Source organism: Ovis aries, chromosome 15 (genome assembly GCF_016772045.2).
Source record: "Ovis aries strain OAR_USU_Benz2616 breed Rambouillet chromosome 15, ARS-UI_Ramb_v3.0, whole genome shotgun sequence".
Lineage (NCBI taxonomy): Eukaryota > Metazoa > Chordata > Mammalia > Artiodactyla > Bovidae > Ovis > Ovis aries.
In genome coordinates, this window is record NC_056068.1 from 76,734,399 (window position 1) to 76,748,335 (window position 13,937).

A 13,937-nucleotide genomic window follows, 5' to 3' on the forward strand; every position below is an offset into this window, starting at 1 on the left:
AACCCAAACAAAAGTAGTTAAATTTAAAGGGGTATTACATCTCCCCAGCCAAGAAGTTCGGAAGTAGAAAGAGTCTAGAATTGCTTGATTTGGCAGTGCAAGGATCCAGGTGTTTTCTTTCTTTCCGCATCAGCCGTCCTCAGCTGGTGGGTGAGTTCTTCCCTCGTCACACAGTGGCTGCAGAAGCGCCAGGCATCACGGGCAGATCTGCTGAAGTCCAGCAAAGCAGGATGGTATTTCCTTCCATGCATTTCCTTTTTATTAGAGAAGAAGTATTCCCCCAAGAGACGCCTTGCAGATTTCTCTTAGGTGCCCTTGTCCTTCGTTTTAGATTCCCTGAGTCCTAAGGCAAGGACTAAGCTGCTGAGGCTTCATTTGGAAAGTCGAGGCCCATTGAGGTCAAGGTGAGGGAATGAAGCTGGGAAAGATGTGAAGCCACGTGAGCTAGGGTGATGTCACTCTAGCTACTGTTTCATCATGAGCCTCAAAAAGATGCCAGCTGGTGTGTACACCTGGCATATAAGGTCTTTGGGAAGGTTGCCAGGAGAAACTGTATCTGGATTTGTCAAAGAGGCACCCTGAGAATATCTTTTGAGTTAATGTTTAAACCTTCCCTTAGTTCTAGCACATTTCTTGCCAGTTGCTTTCTGTTGGAAGCTAGTGGTTTAGGACACAGACTGGAGTCAGACTGCCTGGGTTCAGACCCTGGTGCTATGGCTCAGTAGGGACCTGTGCCTCCCGTTTAGGGCTGTTGGGAAGAGTGAATGAGTTAGTGTCTGAAAGCACTCAGAACAGTGCTCTGTGCGTATTGGGCCAAAGGCGCTGAGAATACAGAGTCAAAGCACGATTCTAATCTTGGGAAACTTGCGTTTGGCCATGACTGTGACTCTTGGAATTTCATCTGTAGAACTCAGAGCTCTTTGACACGTTGTCCTGTGTTGTGACCAGCAGCCAGTCAGTGTTTGCCGAGTCTCGGACTGCAGAGGACCCAGACTGACATGCACAGACGCTCTTCCCCTTCCTGGTGTGCCTCCCCTGACTTCCCTCCGCAGGTGGTACCGACCCCAGGGCACGCTCCATCCCTCCCTCCCTCGCTCCACCATGGGGCCCGGGACTCGAGGCCTGTCTGCTTTGGTTCTGAGGCTTTAGCCCAGTGCTTGGCACACACGGGCCCTCAAGAGTTGCTTGTTAAATGTCAGTACTTTCTACCTTGACTGACTGATTTACAGACGTGTCTCATTTCCCTTCCTTTCCTGTAAACAGTTTGAAGACAAGATCTTTATTGCTTTAGGCAATATTTGGTGGCATGGATGGGCGGTTGAATGGCTTCCCGGTGAGGACACAGCCCAGAGATGCCCAGGCAGAGAGATGGTAACATTGTAAAGGGCTGGGATGTGCCACCCGAGGGTCACAACTCCAGGGCAAAAAAAGAGTGTACTGCCCTGTGCTGCTTACCTAGCGACCTATTCCTCCTTTTTCTCCCTCGTGTGGTCTATCCTGGATGGTGTGGGGTGCGGAGCATAGAGTGAGGGCGAGGGCTGGAGGGAGGAAGGCAAGCTGGAAACACTTAGGCCTGAGATGAGGCGGATTGAAGGCTACATGGCGGTGCTGGGAATGGAAAGTTTGTGAGTGGAGTGTGAGCAGGAAGGGAAATCAACAGGGCTCGCCCACCCCTTGCCTCCCCGCTCCTGCCCCCTGGCACTCTGTCCCACAGGCTGGCAGGGAGTGAGGAGAGGAGGAATGCTGGATTCCTTTGGGTCACTGGGAGACAGGGCTGGGGCCAGGCCCCCCTTCTGCCCATCTACCTCATGAGACGAGAGCGAATGTTCTTGTTTTCTCCGTTTGATAAGTGCAAACTTGTGGGATAAGTGGGAGGAATACGGGGCTGAGTAATCGGGCTCCTGGGACCTGACCGGCCTTGGCCTTGTCCTTGCTGTGGAACCTTGGGCAAATCTTTCCCTTCACTGGGCCTTAGAGATTGGCTCCTCTGCAGAATGAGAGGCTCGTTCTTTCCTTCGTGCCACGTACTGAGTGCCTACCGTGTGTAACAGCTTAGGCGTGGGCACAGACGCAGTTTCTCTCCTGGAGTGTGCATTTCAGTCGGAGGAGACTGACGATGACTCAGGTGAAGGCTGGGAGAAAACGCACCAGTCAAGCAGTATGACTGGGGCTCATTTCCATCGGCTGCTGGCACCATCTGGGAAGGTCTGGATGGCAGGGTGGGGGGTGAGGGCAGAGTGTTTTTGGAGAAGGGAATCAGTGCATAAAGGCTCCCGCGGAGAACCAGCTTCAAGAACATTGCAAAGGGCATGAGAGGTGATAACAGAGGGAACCTGTAGGCTGTGGTTAAGAGTTTGCATTTTATTCTAAGTGTGATGGGAGGTTTGAGGATGTTTTTTCCACTGGAGTCTCTTTTGATTATTTTCCACTTTACAAGGGCTGTAGTTGGAAATATCCCACTAACCAGAAAGGTGTGATTTTACTAAACAACAGATTGAACAATCTTGAATTAATTTAGGCTTTTAAAGTGTGGGGAAATAATAGGGACTTGATAAATATCTGAGGATCCTCAGGGATCTAAACAGATGGCAGATGGAGACACCCTCTGGTTCAAACATTTATTCCTCACAAAGTCGTTTGCCGAATGATTTTTAAAAAGATTCCTGCCGCCTGCTGATAGAAGATGACCTTTTGCGCAGTGAACATCTCTAACACGGTGGATTTCTGCTGCCACCTGTCTGGCTTCATATCCTCCGTTCTCGACCCAAAGTGGCTCTGGGGAAGGGGCGATGGGGGTGGGGATGGCCCTGCCTTCCTTCTTTTGGTCCAAAGAATCTCAACTCCTGTTGCGGTGTCCTTTTGCCTCAGAGTACAGTGTAATGACGGGAAGGAGCGCGGACCTGGGGAGTTGCTCTTATTGGGTGTTTCCAGGGGAAGAAACGCTGGGTAGCCAGCAGCCGTTTGGTCTCCCTATAACTGAGTTCATCCGTTGTTTGCAGATGGCTGGCGCTTACCCTGAATTCCCACGTTCAATGGCCTCACACCCTAACCCTGGTTGGCAGGCCTTTGCTTAATGCATTTCTTAACACCCCACCCCAGTCATTAAATTTTCATCTGCTTTATTTCTGATTTGCAGTTTGCCCAGGCTGGAGGAATCTACTGACTTCCGTTTTCTTTTTCTGTTACAGATCCTGTGCACAGGTGACTGTAGTAAGTACCACGGCCCACTCTGCTCGTGTGCTGTTCGCTACTGCCCCCTAATGGACGCATCAATATTAACAGGACAGTGAATGCTAATTTGCTAAAACTCGCTTAGTTCCAGTATTTCTTTGGAAGTGGGGTGAGGGTGGAAACAGCAAATGAAAGAAAAAATTTGATCAGTTGTGCAACCCTGACAAATATAATTTTTTTTTCCTAGCCTACATTTGTGGGTGATTTTTTTTTTTTAACAGACAACTTAGTTTTCATAATGTAGTATGATGTATATTTATTTCATGCACTGTTACCCTGTAAGTATTTTCTTGTGTTGCTGAATCACCCCATGATTTTTTAAATGATGTACAGGTTTTGTATATAATCTTTGGAAAACCAGACGTAGCCTCCTGTATATTGTGCTTCCATGTGGAGGGTTGAGTCTCAGTTACTAATTAGTTCCTGGTCCATTGACGTCCTCCCTGGTCTATAGTAAAATGAGAAAAATGGGGTTTCTGTAGGAAATTTTTAATGGAACTTAATATATTCAGTTGAAAGCACCATTTACTCTGGGGTTATGTCCTCACCAATTTTTTGATCATTATTCACTTCTGTAAGAAATAAAATGAACAATATTTAGTAATTTTTTAATGTACCTCTTTGAAAAATAAAAATCGGTGGCTTTTGTCTGTCATCAAAATTCGAGGACTACTTTTTTTTTTTCCCCCAGTTGGTAAAATCTCGGCCTGTGAACCATAAAGATAAAATTCTTAGAATATTCTTACAGTGTCATTACAAAGGGGGCATCCTTGCTGAAACCTTCTAATAAAGAGAATCTCACTTAATGACAGTAATTATGCAAAGCCTGCGCAAACAATAGGAAGAGTTCTGTAATTGCTTTCTCTTCCTTGTTAATCAGTTTGGTAAATAAGTTCGTAGGTTCCTTGCACAGGCTCGAATCACTGATGCAAAAGAAGAAAAATATCTGTGTGTAGAGGCCATATTGTAAGGTGGGGGAGGGGAGATGAAAGAACTGTGATACACTTAAAAAATTATAGTTAAAAGTCTGTTGTACGGCCTGTATGTGGTGGTGGGGGGTGCCGTTTTATTAGCTTGCATTTTGTTTTCCTTTCCTATGTTCTAGGCACCGGCTGCAATGTGACTACATTCTCATCTACAACCAGTAAGAGTGCATGGACCGCAGCCCCAGGAGAGCTTGGAACAGCAACTGTAATGGGTTCGAATGGCCAGTCCACTCCAGCCGACAGTGGGACATTTTCACCCCTGGATCCTGGTATGCACTATCTTCTCACCCTTTAAAATGGCTCCAGTCAGTTCCGTCGCTCAGCTGTGTCTGACTCTTTGTGATCCCATGGGTTATAGCATGCCACGTTTCCCTGTCCGTCACCAACTCCTGGAGCTGGCTCAAACTCATGTCCATTGAGTCGGTGATGCCATCCGATCATCTCATCCTCTGTCATCCCCTTCTCCTCCTGCCTTCAGTCTTTCCCAGCATCAGGGTCTTTTCTAATGAGTCAGTTCTTCACATCAGGTGGCCAAAGTATTGGAGTTTTAGCCTCAGCATCAGTCCTTCTAATGAATATTCAGGACTGACTTCCTTTAGGATGGACTGGTTGGATCTCCTTGCAGTCCAAGGGACTCTGAAGAGTCTTCTCCAGCATCACAGTTCAAAAGCATCAATTCTTTGGCGCTCAGCTTTCTTTATAGTCCAACTCCCACATCCATACATGACTACTGGAAAAACCATAGCTTTGACTATACGGACCTTGATTGGCAAAGTAATATCTCTGCTTTTTAATATGCTGTCTAGGTTAGTCATAACTTTCCTTCTAAGGAGTAAGCGTCTTTTAATTTCATGGCTGCAGTCACCTTCTTCAGTGATTTTGGTTCCCAAGAAAATAAACTCTGTCACTGTTTCCACTGTTTGCCCATCTATTTGCCATGAAGCAATGGGACCGGATGTCATGATCTTAGTTTTCTGAATGTTGAGTTTTAAGCCAGCTTTTTCAGTTTCCTCTTTCACTTTCATCAAGAGGCTCTTTAATTCTTTTTCACTTTTTACCATAAGGGTGGTGTCATCTGCGTATCTGAAGTTATTGATATTTCTCCCAGCAATCTTGATTCCAGCTTGTGCTTCATCCAGGCTGGCATTTCTCATGATGTGCTCTGCATATAAGTTAAATAAGCAGGGTGACAATATACAGCCTTAACATACTCCTTTCCCAGTTTGGAACCGATCTGTTGTTCCGTGTCCATTTCTAACTGTTGTTTCTTGACCTGCATTTAAATTTCTCAGGAGGCAGGTAGGGTGGTCTAGTATTCCCATCTCTTTAAGAATTTTCCACAGTTTGTTGTGATCCACACAGTCAAAGGGTTTGGCATAGTCAATAAAGCAGAAGTAGATGTTTTTCTGGAACTCTTGTGCTTTTTCAGTGATCTAGTGGATGTTGGCAATTTGATCTCTGGTTCCTCTGCCTTTTCTAAAACCAGCTTGAACATCTGGAAGTTCATAGTTCACGGTTCACGTACTGCTGAAGCCTGGCTGGGAGAATTTTAAGCACTATTTTACTAGCGTGTGAGATGAGTGCAATTGTGCAGTAGTTTGAGCATTCTTTGTCATTGCCTTTCTTTGGGATTGGAATGAAAACTGACCTTTTCCAGTCCTGTAGCCACTGCTGAGTTTTCCAAATTTGCTGGCATATTGAGCGCAGCACTTTCACAGCATCATCTTTCAGGATTTGAAACAGCTCAACTGGAATGCCATCACCTCCGCTAGCTTTGTTCGTAGTGATGCTTCCTAAGACTCACTTGAGTTCACAATCCAGGATGTCTGGCTCTTGGTGAGTGATCACACTATCATGGTTATCTGGGTCGTGAAGACCTTTTTTGTACAGTTCTTCCGTGTATTCTTGCCACCTCTTCTTAACATCTTCTGCTTCTGTTAGGTCCAGACCATTTCTGTCCTTTATCGAGCCCATCTTTGCATGAAATGTTCCCTTGGTATCTCTAATTTTCTTGAAGAGATCTCTAGTCTTTCCCATTGTAATGTTTTCCTCTATTTCTTTGCATTGATCACTGAGGAAAGCTTTCTTACCTCTCATTGCTATTCTTTGGAACTCTGCATTCAGATGGGTATATCTTTCCCTTTCTCCTTTGCCTTTAGCTTCTCTTCTTTTTTCAGCTATTTGTAAGGCCTCCTCAGACAACCATTTTGCCTTTTTGCATTTCTTTTTCTTGGCTGCCTCCTGTACAGTGTCACAAACCTCCATCCAAAGTTCTTCAGGGACTCTGTCTATCAGATCTAATCCCTTGAATCTATTTGTCACTTCCACTGTATAACCATAAGGGGTTTGATTTAGGTCATACTTGAATGGTCTAGTGGTTTTCCCTACTTTCTTCAATTTAAGTCTCAATTTAGCAATAAAGAGCTCATGATCTGAACCATAGTCAATTCCCGGTCTTATGTTTGCTGACTGTATAGTGCTTCTCCATCTTTGGCTGCAAAGAATATATTCACTCTGATTTCGGTATTGACCATCTGGTGATGTCCACGTGTAGAGAGTTCTCTTGTGTTTTTGGAAGAGGGTGTTTGCTATGAGCAGTGCGTTCTCTTGGCAAAGCTCTGTTAGCCTTTGCCCTGCTTCATTCTGTACTCCAAGGCCAAATTTGCCTGTTACTCCAGGTATCTCTTGACTTCCTACTTTTGCATTCCAGTCCCCTATAATGAAAAAGACACCTTTTTTGAATGTTAGTTCTGAAAAGTCTTGTAGGTCTTCACTGAACCATTCAACTTCAGCTTCTTTAGCATTACTGGTTGGGGCATAGACTTGGATTACTGTGATATTGAACGGTTTGCCTTGGAAATGAAGAGAGATCATTCTGTCATTTTTAAGACCGCATCCAAGTACTGCATTTTGGACTCATTGTTGACTGTGAAGGCTATTCCGTTTCTTCTAAGAGATTCTTGCCCACAGTAGTAGGTATAATGGTCATCTGAGTTAAATTCATCCATTCCAGTCCATTTTTGTTCCCTGATTCCGAAAATGTACCTGGTGCCCAAAAGTGCAAACACACGAGCAAGACCTTTGGGGTAGGTTGTGGGTTTTGGAGAATGCCTATATCTTCATATGTGCACTGTATTCAAGATCACTTCATCTAGGCTTCAGTAGTAAAACGCAACTACTTATATCTCTTTGCTCCCTATTCTTGGCCTCATAGCCTGGCTCCCCTGGGAGCTGGTTTAACACGTGTCTTTCTGTCTGCCCTCTGAGCAGCACTCCAGTGGCGTAGTGGTTAAGAGCCCAGACTGAAAATCAGAGTCCCAGCTTTGCTTCCTGGATCTGTCCCTGTCTCACTGTGTGACCCAGGGCTAGTTTTCCTCTTAGTTTATTGATTTATGTTTTTGCCCTCACCACACAGCTTGTGGGATCTTAGTTCCCCAAGAAAGTGAAAGTGAAGTTGCTCAGTCATGTCCGACTCTTTGCGACCCTTTGTAGCCCACCAGGCTCCTCCGTCGGTGGGATTCTCCAGGCAAGAGTACTGGAGTGGGTTGCCATTGCCTCCTCCAGGGGATCTTCCCGACCTGGGGATTGAACCTGGGTTTTCTGTATTGTAGGCAGACGCTTTTACCATCTGACCCACCAGGGAAGTCCGTAAAAGAAATACTAAGTAATTTATTGAGGTTGGTTGGGCTTGAAGGGAACCCAGGAATCGAACCGGCATCTCCTGCATTAGCAGGTGGAATCTTCACCACTAAAGCATCAGGGAAGCCCCTGGCCCTTCCAGCCAGGAACTGAACCTGTGGCTCCTGCCGTGGGAGCCCAGAGTCTTGACCACTGGACCACTGGGTGAGTCCCTCACAGGTCCTCTTAGACCTCAGATTCTTCATCTTTATCACCAAAAATACATACATACACACACATATTTTTAAAAGATATTTTAAGATGTACTTTGTTTGCTGAACTATTGAAAGTTCAGAACTTGCTTTTTCAGGAATTCCCCGGCGGTCCAGTGTTTAGGACTCCACACTTCCACTGTAGAGGGCACAAGTTTGATCCCTGGTCCAGGAACCTAAGGTTCCATATGTCATGTGGCATGGCCAAAAAAAAAAAAAAAAGAACTTGCTTTTCTAAAATCTTCCCAGAATCCGTGTGTGAATCAGAATTCAGGTCTTAGCACATTTCTTTTCCTTCTTAAAATGGTGCCGTCGCCTCCTTCGTGATTGTTCTGACGCACACTTGGGACGATGTGTGCACAGCCCTGTGGCGTGGTCCTTGGGACCCGGCCAGCCTCCAGAATAGGGCTGCGGCTGTTCCTGCCGCCTCCGCGCTGTAACCGAGGCCGTTGTTTTATCATTCTCCTCCTCGCCATCATCATCACTGACTGCAAATGGCGTCCCAGTGATAACCCGCCAAAATGCTACTCTGACGCTGTGAGCGGTCACGTTGTAAAGAGGAGCTTCATGACTGGAGGGGCTTCCTAACCTGCAGTTTATTTAAGTGAGGGCCACTAGTGGTCCCTTTCTCTTATTTCCTCTCCTGCCCTTCTTCTTCGATTGGGCGATGTTTGCGTCTCCCTGGCTCCCGATGGGGCACACCCCCGTGCTGTCGTTTGAAGGGCACGTCCATGCAGAGATGGCGTTGCCTGTAAGCCCTGTGTTCTCCGCGGATCCAGCCCTGGGTCCTTGAGAGGGGCCTTACTGCTTGTGTTTATGCGTCTGTTTTGAGTTGTTGCTCCTCCATCTAGGCTGTAGTTAGGATACACCCATCTTGAAGTTTTAATTCCTGTTAGTAACCGTCATGGCTTCCATTGTGTTAAGATCCCATACACCTGCAGTTTGACAGAGGAGGAAGTGACGTTCAGAGCAGTGAATTTTACTCTGAGTAAAATCGCATGCCAGTGACTAACCGGATTGGACTCTGAGCCCTGACTTTTGAATGTCCAAATCCAGCGACGGTGTTTACAATGTCGTGGTGTCTTAATAATAATCCTTTATGTTTAAATGTAGCATTCTTGAGCTGTCAGCAGAGGAAAGTGAGACTGAGATGTTTTCAGGGGCTACTTCCTGGTCACGCAACCACGGGGCAGAGCAGGTCCTTACGTCCAAGCTTGGATTCCAAGGCCAACCCTTTCTTCTTTATGCTCGTCTGCCCTATGCCATCTGTATGCCAGAGAGCTGTGGAGCTTCCTCCTAAGATCTGAGCTTGGGAAAAAAGCTATCACATGCACCAAGGTTAGGTCTTAACAGTTTTTTCCTTCTTAAAATGGTGCCGTCGCCTCCCTCATGAAGTCGTCATGAAGCATACATGGCGGAATCCGTGCACGGCCCCTTGGCAGGGTCCTGGGGACCATGTAGTGTATACACCTCTCCATGAGCAGCGTTTTCTGAGCGTCGGAGATGGATGCATTTAGCATCTCAGGTCAGCTTCTGTACAGATTTAACCCCATGTTCAAGTTGTAGCCAACAAGGCCAGACTCTATTGTTTTTATCTTTTAAAAAACATTTTTATTTTGTATTGGGGTATATGTTTGATTAACAATGTTGTGACAATTTCAGGTGAACAGCAAAGAGACTCAGCCAGGTATCTGTTCTCTCCCAAACTCCCCTCCCATCCAAGCCACCACTTAACATTGAGCAGAGTTCCCCGTGCTATACAGTGGGTCCTTGGTGGTTATTCCTTTTAAATACATCCTGTGTATGTGTGCACCCTAAACTCCCCAACTGTCCCTTCTCCCCATTCCTTTCCCTGCCAGCCATAAGCCTGTTCCCCAAATCTGTGGATCTCTTTCTGTTTTGTAGCTTCCACACACAGGGGATGCCATACAGTATTTCTCCTCTGTCTGACTTTCTTCATTCAGTGTGAATATCTAGGTCCATGCTTAGTTTTATCTTTATTTTGTAGCCTCTGTCTCACTGACACGTATGTATGTATTATATACATATATGTAAGTGTATATATCTATATATCTATCTATCTAAATACATGGAAATCTAAATGTATTTTGTTGGAGGGAAGTCCAGGAGGCAAATAAAGAGAAATGAAATTTTGTAGTTGCAAAACTCACTTCTGGAAAGTAGACATACAGAACAGCCTTTACTCTTACATTTCTTTTTGAAAAATAATTTTTTTCTGTCCTTTTTTTTGGAAACAATATTAAAATAGACTCCAGTCCTATGAAAGCAGTTACCATCAGTCCAACCAGTGTGACCCCAACTTGGACAAAGAACACAACTGCTTCTAATTCCATGGGCGGCATAAAGAGTACGAATGAGAATCCGCAGATGAGCTTTGCAAATCAGACAGGTGATAACAGCACGGATCCAGGTCCAGGAAGCAATGGGACTTCAGGAGATACCACAGCAGGTAAGATGGGTGGCTCCCAGGGCTGATCATGAACTGTCCTTCTCATCCTGTACCCTAGAGCCTTGCCCATTTCAAGTTGCCTATTGGAAAGAGATTGATTTTTGTTGACTGTGGAAGATGAGGAAAAATTCTGTGTGGTTCACGCCCAGGAGTTCAGGTGGCAGGATCATTTAGTACTAAGGTCCTGTGTGTTTTGGGATATTTTAACTGCTTCCAACTGTTTGGTTTTTAAAAAAATCTTTCATTATTATTGGTGAATACTTACTTTTCTGCGAAGACTTGGGAACAGGGACCTTGTTAGAAATGTGTCTTGATGCTGTCGGTAACTACTAGGCTTCTTTTAAGCTTCCCAGGAAAGTTGATGCTGTGTTTGTATTCCCAGAAGCTTCTGTTGGGCATGAAAGTTTGGATACTTTATAGAGGAGTATGTACTTCAAATGCAATAAGAGCCCAGTGACACTGGATTAAGGTTAGATTTTTATTTAGCTTAGGTATCAGTACCCTGAGCCACCTGTTATAACTGCAAATAACAGCTTTTTTTTTTTTTAAGCTGAAAAGAACCAAAAACATAAAAAAGAGTTGAGATGCTTTTTTTTTTTTTTTTTTTTTTTTAAGAAAAAGAGGTCCTGTGTTGCTTTTCTGATCTGGAGGGGCGGTGATGTCATTGGCTGGTGGAAGCCACGGGAAGCTGACCTCTCGAGCCCAGGGCTTGAAGTGGCCCCCTGGCACAGCACCTTCCGCACACAAAGCCAGCCAGTGCTAGACCAGTGGTTTTGAACATGGCTTTTTTCCAAGCCAGGAAATCATTTCTTTAAATAAAACGTTGCCCAGGTGCCCAGAAACTGCAAAGAACTGGAGAAAGAGGAGCTACAGGCACCTTTTAAAGGTGTCGCAGGCACCATTAAAAACTCCTGGAGGTCCTCAGAGCACAGTTTTAGAGACAACAAAACCTGCCGGAAAGCTTCACTGTATTGTGAGAGAGGCAGGAAAAGAAGGACAGGGCAGAGAGGAGATGGAAGAGAATGGAGGAGGAAGAAGAAAGCAGAATTTAGAGTTGGTAATGGGACAAGGTGACACAGAATTGGTGACTATAGGAACAGGGAGGTGAGCAGGTGACCCGAAGCACCCAGCTCAGGGGCTGAGGCTCCTCACTCCAGCTTAAGGCCCCCAAGGCCAAGGCTGTGTTTATCAGCTGCTATTTATTGAACATGTACTATGTGCTTCAGTTCAGTTCAGTCACTCAGTTGTGTCCGACTCTTTGCAACCCCATGGACTGCAGCACGTCAGGCCTCCCTGTCCATCACCAACGCCTAGAGCTTGCTCAAACTCATGTCCATTGAGTCGGTGATGCCATCCAACCATCTCATCCTCTGTCGCCCCCTTTTCCTCCTGCCTTCAATCTTTCCCAACATCAGGGTCTTTTCCAGTGAGTCTTTTCAAGGTGCTTAGCTGCCCCTAATACATCAGAGTGCCCTCACAGTAACCCCGAGGGCTACAGAGGAGGCATCTGTAATGCTGAGAAGCTAAGTTTCTTCTGCGCTCCTGGGGTCATTGAGCACCACATGGTGGGATCCCAGGAGCCTGATTCCAGAGCACCACGGTACAGTGGTGTCCATAGCGGTCACCCAGATCACTGAGCCGGCTGGTTTATTCACGTTCCATTTCTTTAAAAAAGACACCTGCATGACCCAGTTCAGAAATCTTGGCCTCAGATATTGTTTGACATGAAGAATAAAGTCGTAGAAGGGATCAGTGCGCCTCAGAGCTGGATGGGGCCTGACGGGCATGCACGCCAGTGCCTTTGGGTTGAGCCTCCTCAGGCAGGGTTGCGGCTTCGTCTGCAGTGCCGTTGCTGCGGTTACTGTCTAGTTGCCAAGTCGCGTCTGACTCTTTGCGACCCCATGCTTAAAGCTAGAGCCCTGAGTTCTAGTTCCCTGATGCTCCAAGTATGCTGTTTGATCTTGAGCAAGTCACCCTGCCATTCTGAATTTCCATGCTCTCATCTTAAGACCGAAGGATGTGGATGTCATCTTGGCCAAAGTGGTTTGGTTTCGGTCACAATCAGCCAAATAAAGTGACAGAAAGGATGGTAGGGGGATAGTATAGATTGGAAGTCTTCAGAAAATTCCCCTTGGGGTTGGAATATGGGGATGAGCGTCTCGGTACTCTGACATATTCGTATTATCTGGAACTGAGACCTTTAGATGTAGCAGATGGTAACTTTTTAGATGCTGCTTCCTGATACCTAAAACAAATATTAAAAGCTGCTGTTTAAAAGGGCAATTTAAAAGAGTGTCAAATCACTGTAGAAGTTGACTGTCTTGGAGAATAGTTCCTATCCTGAAAAGTTATGGCTTTAAGGATCATCCTTTTCTCCTTTTTCCTGCATAATGGTAAGTTTTCTGCCCACTGTGAAGCGATAGAATTACACTGGACTCTGACATATAGGAAGTATCTGTAGTGGGCCCCACTGAATCATTGGTGCCCCCAGTCATTCATAATGAAGGGTGACTGCAGGCATCTCATTCCATCGGTGCCCACCGTGTGCTTTTCAAATAGAACCTCATCCAGTGATGGATCTGCATGCTGCCTTCGTGGGTGTGACGCACGTGACTCTTACCTGGAAGAGTGATAACATCACGGACACCTGCCGGATGCTCCTTGAAGGAAGCCAGGAGTCAACTGAAAACTTAATGGTCAATATTTCTGACCTGAAGATGGGGAGTCATTACACGGTCACCGTGTACCCTTTAGGATCAAATGAAACACAGGGAAGCCCCCTGTCGACAGAAAATGGCCTGGGTGAGTCACAGAGGTGGGCTTCTGACCCACAAGGCCTTGAAGGAGGAGTTGAGGTGACTCTGGTCTCTCTTCCTGCTTCTTTTAACCGGCCTTCCCCCTGGTCCAGCAGTTCTGCCTTTTACCCTCTCTCCGCAGGGATCTGGTCCAGGGAAAGAATGCCTTGAGTGGGGCTCTGCTTAGCCCAGTATGAATCATAGGGTTGTCCCTGGAAATCCATGTTTGGAGTTGGGTGGGAGAAGATGGGTTCTTGGAAGAAGTTGGGGGGCAATGCAAGTAGCTGCTCTGGAGAGAAAAGCACGTGTATCTGTGGTGCGACCTGGTCTTCCCTGGTGGCTCAGATGATAGAGTGTGCCTGCAATGCAGGAGAAGACCCGGGTTCAATCCCTGGGTTGGGAAGATCCCCTGGAGAAGGAAATGGCAACCCACTCTTGCCCGGAGAATCCCATAGACGGAGGAGCCTGGTGGGCTACAGTCCATAGGGTCACAAAGACGCAAGTGAGTGACTTAACACACCTGTGCTAAAAGTACAATGCAAAATACCTGCCAAAAATGAGGCTC

The 13,937-nt window shown here is 46.1% G+C and overlaps 1 protein-coding gene across 1 annotated transcript in view; it reads left to right on the forward strand.

Annotated features, from left to right (window-relative positions):
• The window catches only part of PTPRJ (protein tyrosine phosphatase receptor type J), a 174,994-nt gene that overhangs the window by 120,177 nt on the left and 40,880 nt on the right, over window positions 1-13,937 (forward strand). Inside the window, exons 2-5 of the mRNA XM_060400140.1 lie at window positions 3,189-3,210; window positions 4,337-4,486; window positions 10,377-10,577; window positions 13,137-13,379. Of these exons, the coding sequence (XP_060256123.1) occupies window positions 3,189-3,210; window positions 4,337-4,486; window positions 10,377-10,577; window positions 13,137-13,379 (616 nt within the window). The remainder of the gene's footprint in view (window positions 1-3,188; window positions 3,211-4,336; window positions 4,487-10,376; window positions 10,578-13,136; window positions 13,380-13,937) is intronic.